General features: G+C 28.7%; 2 protein-coding genes across 2 annotated transcripts; one reads left to right on the forward strand and one right to left on the reverse strand.

Moving 5' to 3' along the window:
• Positions 1-352: 352 nt before the first annotated feature.
• On the forward strand, positions 353-5,167 carry LOC112680916 (endoplasmic reticulum mannosyl-oligosaccharide 1,2-alpha-mannosidase). Its single transcript, XM_025551157.1, has 8 exons — positions 353-820; positions 892-1,059; positions 1,129-1,459; positions 2,864-3,012; positions 3,714-3,905; positions 3,977-4,164; positions 4,225-4,516; positions 4,579-5,167. Exons 1-8 carry the CDS (start codon positions 731-733, stop codon positions 4,936-4,938), a joined length of 1,770 nt encoding a protein of 589 aa, XP_025406942.1. The 5' UTR covers positions 353-730; the 3' UTR covers positions 4,939-5,167.
• A 5,381-nt stretch (positions 5,168-10,548) lies between these two features.
• Positions 10,549-11,151, reverse strand: LOC112680915 (craniofacial development protein 2-like). The gene is made up of 2 exons (XM_025551156.1): positions 11,136-11,151; positions 10,549-11,081 (listed from the first exon to the last, which is right to left on the reverse strand). Exons 1-2 carry the CDS (start codon positions 11,149-11,151, stop codon positions 10,549-10,551), a joined length of 549 nt encoding a protein of 182 aa, XP_025406941.1.
• Positions 11,152-11,528: the final 377 nt, after the last annotated feature.

Consider the following 11,528-nt stretch of genomic DNA (forward strand, 5'->3'; position numbering starts at 1 on the left):
GAAAAGCGAGTGATTTTCCTTCGGTTTTTACGTACAAGTCGTGGGCGCCGTTGAACGAACGAGGCGCTGCGTTGGTTTTTTTTTATAAAAATCGATTTTTACACGTTCCATGGTCGCCTAACATGGTGGAAATGCGCGGTGAAACGGTGTACAGTTTAATCGAGTCGAAAAAAAATCTTACGAAATAAAAAAAACAGTATTAAACAACTGAGGCATACCTATTTGTTCGATGGCGTTCCGTTATTTAGTAGCTCTTTATCACCACGGCCAAAGACATAGTGTGTTTCAGACCGTGGTCGTATCTTTGGTCTCTCTTTTTTTTTTTTTTTATCAAATATCGTTATCAATTTTCAAAATAATTCTAGTTAGAAAAAAAAACAATAAGATATTAATATTTTATATCAAATTTCAAACCGTTCCTATTTAGTTAACGAATACATTTTATTAATTCTTAAGTAATTATGTTTAGCTATGTTTAGCAGTTAATCGTATAATTTTTTTTTTTTTTGTTTTATCGCGTCCGTCACACTAATCCAAACAATACACTGTTATTTTTTGTGTGCGTATTATAGATATAGATTGTAACCGTTTTCAAACTACTTTAAGATTTAAGGTGGCAACGTATTCATAACGATTTAAGTGAACTGCACCATGAACAGTCTTATGTTCAACTCTCTGATCATAATTGTTGAATTATATTAAACGAATTACGGAACAAAATTTGTTTAACATGATCAAAGATCATGTGTCGTTGAATTTCGACACAGTACCGTTGACGGGACAGCAACAAAAATACAGTTTCAAAAGTTCATATCGAAGGGTATGCTATCAGTATTGTTATTATTTTAAAAGGCTTAAATGTGTTATATTTCTATTATGTTTTGTTTTTAGTGTTGGAGACAGTTGTCAAAATTACAGAAATTAATTTTATACTTGTTAACCAGTATAATATTAATTTTATTACTTCTATGGTTCATTGGAACTAATAAAAATCTAGAACAATTATCTGAAACTAACTCACTAAAATTACCTCAGCCAACCAGTTGGCCCCTGGATAATGTAAGTTAGACGGTAAAAATTGCAAGTAATGACCTTTCAGCCTGATTAATCAAATAATATTTATTTTAGGGACTTAGTTTACCTGATGGTGTTGAAGCTGTAAAGTTAAATGGAATTGAAGATAATGAATTTCCAAATGAAAAAGAACAAATAGCTGCACCAGCATTTAATGTTGCTGGAAATACTCCCTCTGGTGATGGTGTTCAATTTATGCCAGCCGCAGGTTATAGACAAACAGCTGTTCTTAATGCATTTAAGCATGCATGGAAAGGATATTGCAAATATGCTTGGGGACATGATCATATAAAACCTATAACTAAAAAATACCAAGATTGGTTTAATCTAGGATTGACTATTGTTGATTCTCTAGATACTCTTTGGATAATGAATTTGAGAAAAGGTAAACCTTAAAAATTATAGTGTTAATTGATTAACAATTAATTGTTGTATAATTTGTAGTTTAATAACTTTTTTCAAAATATATACAGTTCTGTTTCAGTAAGTTTAAATTGGACATGTTTGTTTTACCTACATTTAAAAATTCAAAATTTTATTTTAAATTTACTTTATGTTGGATACAGATTGAAAAAATATCTGTGATATTGCATAAATATCATTAAAGTACTAAAATAAGATGTTTATTGTCAAATGTGTACAATTGAAGTGTTATTATAGTTTCAATAATTAAAATGTTAAATTTGATAAATGTTACTTAAGATACATATACAGTGCCAAATTAAGTGCTTTATGGGTCTTAAGCAAATAAGTTGTACAGGCCTAATTGATCATAAAAAAAAAAAAAAAGTATACACTTATACTATACTTAATTGTGATTTTAAACTATAAATTAAAAAAAAAAAAAATTATAATTCTATTAATGAATATAATTAATATTTAATATATAATTGTGTCAAATACATTTTTAAATTATAGTTAAATACTAAAATATATGTATGTTTATTATAAAATTATTCTCTGTAATCTTAGCAACTATTCAGTTGACTATCCTCTTTATCTATACATATTTCTTTTTATTTGCTTTTTTATTTGAAATAGTTTGAATGATATAAAAATCTAGAGATTTTACAAATTCATTCATGATGTTCAAAATTCCAAAATACTTCAGATTATTTTTCGATAGTGAAGATCCTAATAAGGTTAATCATTTAAATTGAGAAAAAAATATTTTAATAATACATTTGGTATACATAAGAAAAAGATATAAAAAAAAACCCTTTTAATATTTGGAAAATTCAGTCGCATTTAAATCAACTATCATCTTATACATATTAAGTAAAATATTATTATTCTTAATTTTTTTTGTAGTAATTATTAATAAAATCAAATTTTTTTGAGGGCCTTAAGGAGTATTTAATTTGTTTAATCTGGCACTGTATGTGTATACAATTAAACTCTACAAAAAAGCTTACTTGAATAGGTAGAATATAAAATTGTTAATTTGAACTAATTTATGAAAAATATTTGAACACAAATATTATATAATAATATATTTTTATTTTTCAATAACATCAGTAAATATATTATAACTACAAAAAAAATATACAAATTGACACTTCCACAATAAACATAGCTTGTGATAGGGGTGATAGGGGACAATGAGTTTGTAATCAATAGTTAATATTATTATGTATAAACATTTAAACATTAATAACTTATGAATGTTTTTAAATGCAAAGTTTTGTCTCTTAAATTCTGGTCTTCATGATATAAATAATAGCTAATTTATTTAAATGGTTTTGAATTTTTGTTTAATTTAATTTTGAAATAAAATGTTCTTTTATAGAATTCGATGAAGCTCGTGAATGGGTCAGTACAAGTTTTAATCTCGATCGTTATAAAGATGTCAATCTTTTTGAAACTACTATTAGAGTGTTGGGTGGATTTTTGAGTGCTTACCATCTATCAGAGGATTCATTATTTCTTGATAAAGCTGTAAGTAACACAGTGTAACCACTTAGAATATAGATAATTTATGTTGATGTTAATACATAGATGTTTATTTTTATATTAATGAATAAAAATGGGATTCATGTGTGATGAAAAAGCCAACATTTATAACCATAAATTTAAATTATGTTATAAAATACTTGAAATAGGCCATACAATATTAAAATTAAACACATTTATTTTTTTAATATTTGCATATAATATTATTTGTTTAAATATAACATTGAATAAAATTGATTTTTTTTTTCAATTTCCATGAAATACAACTGTTTAGAATTTCTATAATTCAATAGTTATATAATTCATATATTCAATACTTGCCAAGTAATTCATTGGCGTATGATGTTCATTACTAATGAATAAATATTAAATAAACAATACATTTTTTAATAATTAAAAAAAAAAAATATTAAAAAAAACATTAAACACAATTATTGAGTTTTACATTTTATTTTCAAACCAAACATAATTATTTTTTTTTTGTTTAAATACAATATTTAGGTTAAGTTAAATGCTTCATTTATTTCAATAGTGTACAAAAATTAAAATACTATTGAAATAAGCAATACATATGTTTTTGTAAAAGAGTTTTTTAATTCATTATTAAATAATTAATATTTGTTATTATATATCATATCATATTATTATAATATACTTGATTTGCTACTTTAATTTTGTTTGAATAGTTAGATATTGGTACACGGCTTCTACCATGTTTCACTAAATCTCCATCACCGATACCATATTCAGATGTAAATCTTATCTCACATTTGGCTCATTCACCAAAATGGAGTCCAGACTCGAGCACAGCTGAGGTATCTACTATTCAATTAGAATTTAGAGATTTATCACGATCTACTGGTACTCAAAATTTTGAGGTAACAAATATAATTACTAGTTATAGTTAATCTACTTTAATCTAATAATGTTATTCTCAATTATTTTTTAGAATGTTGCTTTTAAAGTGTCTGAACATATTCATACATTAGAAAAATCTTATGGACTTGTGCCAATCTACATAAATCCAAATACAGGAAAATTTCATCGAGGGTCCGAGATTAAAATTGGTGCCAGAGGTGATAGTTACTATGAATACCTTTTGAAACAATGGATTCAAACTGGAAAATCAATTGACTTGTATTAGTTATTTATTATTAACATTAATGATATCAATGATACAAAATGTATTTATTACAGTTTGAAAGATGACTATATAGAAGCAATTGATGGTATAATAACACAATTAGTGCGAACATCACCACGGAGAAATTTAACTTATATAGGTGAACTAAAAGCTGGATCACGTGACTTTCATCCTAAGATGGATCATTTAGTATGCTATTTACCTGGTACATTAGCACTTGGTGTCCATTATGGTATGCCTTCTAGTCATATGAGGTTAGCCGAAAAGCTGATGGAAACATGTTACCGCATGTATGCTGATCAACCAACATTTTTATCTCCTGAGATTGTATATTTTGGTACAAAAGTAAGATAGGATTTATACTATTACTATTAATAAAATCTTATGAGTTTTGTTGATTCATTTAGGTAAACGTAAATCAAGATATGTATGTTAATACAAATGATGCTCACAGTTTATTGCGTCCTGAATTTGTTGAAAGTCTTTGGTACATGTATCAAATATCGGGTAATACTACATATCAAGATTGGGGTTGGTCAATATTTCAAGCAATTGAACGACACACAAAAGTTGCTGCTGGTTTTACAACTATTGGCAATGTGTTAGATCCCAATGATACACGTCCTCAAGACATGACTGAATCATTCTTTTTTGCAGAAACACTCAAATACCTTTATTTGTTAATGTCTGATGATAGACATATGTTGTCTATTGACAAATATGTAGTCAATAGTGAGGGACACCCATTACCTATTAGAAATAGGTGATCAAGAATGGTTCTTATTACATATATTATACTCTACTGAGTAATTGTATTTTATTTTATAAAATTTTATTTGTCTGTATTGGCTGTGAATTTTTGTTTTATCGGTTACATATACTTATAAGCTTAGCACACAATATTTTGCCTATGTTTAACTACCACTATTTAATTGTTAATAAATTAAATGTACAATTTAATAAATGTAAGTTGGTTGTAAATGGTTTAAAATATTTGGGCATATGATTTAAGGTTTTAAATTTTAAATTATTTTATTTTATTTTTTTAGTAATAATATTTTATTTATTAGTAATTTTTTTATTTAAATTAAACATTTTAAAAACAAATGTAAACAAATATAAAATAAAACTTGTATAGTATGATCAATATTATAATGTTTATTATCCTTAAATATAAAAAAAGCATTAAAAAATGCTAGGATTAGTTCAAGAAATTAATATTTTCTTTTTGTAAAATATGATTAAATTATTAAAAAATTAGTTTTTTTGAAATATTTGCATCATAAATTTTGAAGTAAATAACTGTACCAATATGAATATAAGGTGAATACTTTTATATATTTTAGATTCTGAGCAGAATAATGCATTTATTTGTTTTGATACAAGCTCATACTGTCTCTCAGAAGGGTAAAACATATTTTTAATTGAAAATTTGGAAATTTTTTTGTTTTCTATTAAACATTTTACAAAATCAATATATTTGATAATTTAATTTTTATTTATATTTAAGTTACTGTTAAAAATGTAAAATTAACATTTGAATTGTTTTCCAATACAAAATTGTACATTTTTTAAAATTGTAATTATAACAGTAATACTAATAATTCTCAGTTGAAAACGCTGATTATATTTTATTTAAAATGAGTCTGAAATCAGTATTCACAATGTTTCTGTACAAAAATTAAAAACAAAAAATATAGTCTAATAATTATTGATGGCATATTAAATTCATTATTTCTTCACAACACCATTGTATTCGTAATAAGTTTTAAAGTTTTATTTGTCTTTCATCCAATAAATTTTTTATGATCCAGTTTAATTACAATTAGTTACAATTCGTGTATAACAAACTGATTGGTTGCTTATACCTACTACACATTTGAGTGCTTTTTTGAGTACTGAACTATATGGGCGTCCCCAGACATTTTTCTAGGGGGGGGGGACAAAATTAATTTAAAAAATAAATGAAAATTTTTTTATACATTTTATTTATAGTAAATTATTATATTTCGTCATTATTAAAATTATGAATTAAAACATTACAACTAGGTAGGTATTATTATTACAATTAAAACATTAAAAAATATTATTATACATCATTCTTTTTCATTAAATATAAATTTCAATCACCGTGGACATTTTGAGTTTTACCAATTTTTGTGGAAATAACATTATTCCATGGGGGGGGGCAAGTGCCTCGTCTTGCCCCCCCCCCCCCCTAGGGACGCCGATGCTGAACTATTCTAATCACTATATCATTTGTGTTGGATTAGTTACTTTGAAATGAGTAATAAGTTACTTTATTTGTTACTCATTACTCAAATGTAATGTCATCTACACTTCTACACTAATGTTATAAAACTGAAGGTTTTGTTCGCTTGAACGGTCTCTGGAACTACTGGTTCGAGTTCAAAAATTATTTTTGTGGTGCATAACGAGAAAAGTTGTTGGCTGTATAACATTTTTGGAAAGTTCACAGGTTAAGTCGAAATTTGAGAAATCGAAAGACGTTTATGATTCTGCTATTTAAAAATCCATAAAATTACTGCAGCGTACTGGAATTTGTACGATGCAGTGGAATTTCAATAGGATTTTAGTACAATGTGTCTCGATGGCCCAAATCGTTTGTATTGTTTTCACATTTTTTTTGCCTTCTTTAAACTTATTACATTTATAATTATTTTAATCGGTCTATAATTGGTCGCGTCTCTGGGAAAGTTTTAATGTATAATGCGTAACAATAGTTCACCGGGTCAGCTTAAAAAAAATATAATAAAATCCGATCCGTTAAAAACTGTATCTCGGCCGATGTTCCGTGCGAAATTAATTTTACATCCATTGGTTTCCAGCTACCTACTACTCGTAATTTTTTTCCATTTTATACTTCTAATCGTACCCGGCCAATTAAAAAAAATAATTAATACAGTTTTTTTCAAATTCGTTTAATACTTTAATAGGAAATAAAAATAATACCAGGCTTTTTCACGCCAACCCTGTTTTGATATCGCCGTAACGCGTCGTGTAAATACGAAATGTTTCAAGAAGTTCACGACTAAAATTAACTCGTGCACAGCGCAATATATGGAAGATATCATAGTTTTAAAATAACTCGGCACCAAAATAAATTTAAAACGACGTATTCCTGTTCGTATTATTGTTTTTATTATCGTTATCTTATCGCGATGCGTTTGGTGTGGTCATCGTCCTCATATTTTGTCAGCCATCTGACCTCTACGAGCTATGGAATAAATTTCGTAATGATCTGTGTGAAGATATATTAAATATAATTCGTAATGACAATCAGTATATAACATTAGAATATAATGATGATGTATACAACGAAGGAATGATTGAAGATAAGATTCATGATACAAGGGATAAATCTTAAACGAATTTTGGACTTCCGGTATTAAATAGAAATAATTCAAACGATAATATGAATCCGTTGGAAAAAGCTTTGCAGAAACCGTATGATTTGAATAAATTAAATTAATATATTTCTGAAAATGAACCTAAATTAGTGACTGACCAGCTTACGGTGTACAATTTTGTTTTGAACAGTGTTCGTTTTAACGAATGGAAGTTATTTCTTTTGGATGCCCTAAGTGGAACCGACATGACTTTCGTTACTAATTTGATACTATCAAGAGTTAGGTCTCGAGGAAAACTAGCTGTGATCGTTGCGTCGTCGGGCAGGGTGATATGGGTGTTAGAACACCCTCCATTGACCATATTCTATGTTATTTCATTAAATTACAAACTATACCTACTATTACTCACTGTATAATTTGAATAAACGTTGTATACAATTTGTCGATTTTACATACACTGTCTTAATATAATCATTTTCATTAGTATAATAATTTATATAAATACATGATATTTATTTATGTAATATAGGAGAGGGGCAGAGCCTCCCATTTACCATAAGTCTATTAAATTTTAAAACATCCCCGTCAAATGAATCCTGGATACGCCACTGTCGTCGGGTATCGCTGCGACACTATTAAGAGGTGGACTGTTCATTCAACTTTTAAACTGCCTCTTACTGTATTAAGTGTAAGTATTATAAAGTAAGTAATTTATATAATAATGATTAATTAATTAATAATGATACCATACTACTACTACTACTACTACTACTATTACTACTACTATTTTATTATTTTAATAATTAATAATAATTAATAATTAATTTTCAGTTTTCGAGACTGCTAAATCCTTCCAATTCATCCTTGGTCTCACTTTCTCTATGTCTTCTTTGACCCTATCTTCCAAGCGTAATTTCGGCCTTCCAAGTGGTCGTTTTCCTTGTGGTACATTCTCCTGTACTATTTTTACTAATTCCTCCTGATTTTCGCCAAGAATGACCTGCTCACTTCAATATTTTTTTGGTAATATCTTCTTTAATACTTGGCATTTGATATAAATCTTGAAGTTTTTTTGTTTATGAATATTTTCCATTAGCCTGTTGATTCGTTTTTACATGGTCTATACATTTTCCTCAGTACTTTTCTTTCAAACACTAATAGAGCATTTTCATCAATTTTCCTTAAGGTCCAAGTTTCCGAACCATATGTCACAACTGGCTTGATAAGTGTCTGATATATTTGATATTTCAGATTTTTTGAGATTGATTTAGATCTTAATAACTTTGTCAGGCCAAAATAACATTTATTGGCAGCTTGTATTCTCGCTTTTATTTCCATACCTATTTCATTCTGCTGAGTTATTATTGCGATAAGATATTTAAAATTCTGTACTCTTTTGAACTTGTGGTTATCGACTTCTAGCCACTCGTTGCGGGGATCTATTTGCTCGTATCTTTGAACTACCGTATATTCAGTTTTTTCTGCGTTAATCTCTAGGCCTATACGTCTTGCAGAATTTATTAGTTTTTTGATTGTTTTTTGAGCTAATATTTACTATCTGTCATCAAGACTATGTCATCTGCATATGCTAAATTTCCGATGTTACTTTCTCCTAGTGTTATACCTTCTTTATTTAGATTTACTTTTTAGATCTACTTTTTCTATGGCTATGTTGAATAGAACTGGTGAAATAGCATCATCCTGCCTTAGTCCAATTATCACCTGTACTTCACTAGCTTGTACTTATCACTAGCTTTGACAGCGTGTGTCCTACTTTTACTTTGACTTCAGTGTAACTAATACTACATTCTATGAGATTTATTAACTTACGTGACAATCCAAACTCTTCTAATGTTTTAATTAGGGACGCTCTATGTATTGAATTATAAGCTTTCTTGAAATCGATGAATAAAATATGTACGTTTTTATTATATTCCCAGGTTTTTTGTAACAACTGGCGTAGAATGAAAATTTGATCTATCATAGAGCGGTTTTTCCTGAATCTAGCCTGGTATTCTCCTAAAATCTCTTCTGTCCAAGGTTTAATTCTATTTAGTATACAATGAGATAAAATCTTATAAGTTACATTAAGCAGAGCAATCCCTCTGTAATTATTGCATATTTGTTTGTTGCCTTTCTTGTGGATGGCATAAACTAAGGCTGTCTTCCATTCTTTTGGTATTTCTTCTTTTTGCCACACTAAACTTACTAGTTGATGTATATATTTAGATAGATTATCCGCTCCTATTTTGAGTAGCTTTCCGGTATTTCCATCTTCACCGAGTGTCTTGTGGTTTTTCAGGGTTTCATGTGGTTCAAAATTTCCTCTACCGTTGGTTCAGTATGTTTTTCTCAATTCGGTTCTTTAGTCTCAAAAATAATGGATTAACGGGTTCCCTGCAGTTCAGTAACTGGTCGAAGTATTGTCCCCATTCCTCGACTATGTCATCTCTATTCGTTAGTAAAGTATCATTTTTGTTTCTTAAGAAATTTTCTTTCGACTTACAATCCTTGCTTAGAGAGTTAATCTTCTTATATAAGTCTCTTGTCCTGTGATTTTTATAGTCTTAATCTGCATTTCTTACTATGTCTTTAATACATTTTCTTTTCTCGCACCTTATAATTTTGCTTGTTTCTTTCAGTCTTGTTTTATATCTAAAGAATTTTTCTTTATTTTGAGTATCCTTTAACCAGGCTTCCCTTGCTTGCTTCCTGCGTTGTAGAGTATTTTCGCATACCTGGTTAAATCAAGGGGTCCTCCTAAATCGTCGACCCCGACTGATTTTTTTTTGTCGATTTGCTAATCACATTTCTTATAGCTAACCATAAGCTTTCGATATCATGATTTCCATAATCCAAGTGTTCTTCCTTAATCTCATTTATTATATTTTTACAAAAATCTTCACTCGTTTTGAGGTTCTCTAGTTTTTGTATGTTAAAGAGCTCTGTTGATGATGTTCTCTGCTCTTCTCTATTTCCTTTGTTTCACTTTAAGTCTTCCTTTAACTAGGAAGTGATCAGATCCACATTCTGACCATGGAAGGTCCTTACATCTAGCACACTATTGCTGAATCTCGCAATCACCAATACATGATCAATTTGGTTAATGTATCTACCATATGGGGACCTCCACGTACCTTTATATATTTCCTTATGCGGAAATGACGTGCTTTTTATTTTTAAACCTTTTCCTGTAGCTAATTCGATTAGTCTGCATCCGTTGTTATTCGATATCTGATGTAAACTATTCGATTCGGTAGTTGTTTTGAAGCATTCTTCTTTACCAATTTTAGCATTAAAATCACCTAATAAGATTAAGATATAATGTCTAGGGATTCCCTCTAAAGTGGATTCCAATAGTGAATAAAATGTCTCCTTTTCTTCATAATTTTTCTCCTCAGATGGTTCATGAGCATTGAAAAATGCTATTTTGAAGAATTTTGCCTCCACTATAAGTATAGTCAGTCTGGAGTTAACTGCTTTGAAATCTTTAGTCAAATGGTTAGGGGAACTAGAGCTGACATTGTGAAGTTTAAAAACTTAAAAACTTCCATTATGAAAAGTTCGTTTATACTCTAAAACTAGGTATTTACTCATATGAGAGCACATTTTGGTTATGGCTGTACAAATTTTCCTTCAAGTTACTTTTAATAGGAGACGGGAAAGTACCTAATTTTGAAAACAAAATAGAAATGTATCATGATATAGATGAAAACTTTACCAGCATTGAAAACCTAACTTCCAAAGTCTATGCAGATGTAGTCCGAGTACAAAACAAAGGCTAAAAGTGGATATGTCAAAGCGCGATATTAGCAGCTAGAAATAGTAGTCTTGACGAAATTAATGACAAAATACTGAAGCTATAACCAGCGGGCGGTTTTAGGGTTCGCACTTCCTGACATTTTTTCTTAAAATAAAATCGAACGATTTTAAATGCTCATTAGACCGGACGTTTTAAGATTTACCAGTCGAAAAACATTATTTAT

This window comes from Sipha flava, unplaced genomic scaffold, assembly GCF_003268045.1.
Source record: "Sipha flava isolate LNK unplaced genomic scaffold, YSA_version1 18219_pilon_pilon, whole genome shotgun sequence".
NCBI classification, from domain to species: domain Eukaryota; kingdom Metazoa; phylum Arthropoda; class Insecta; order Hemiptera; family Aphididae; genus Sipha; species Sipha flava.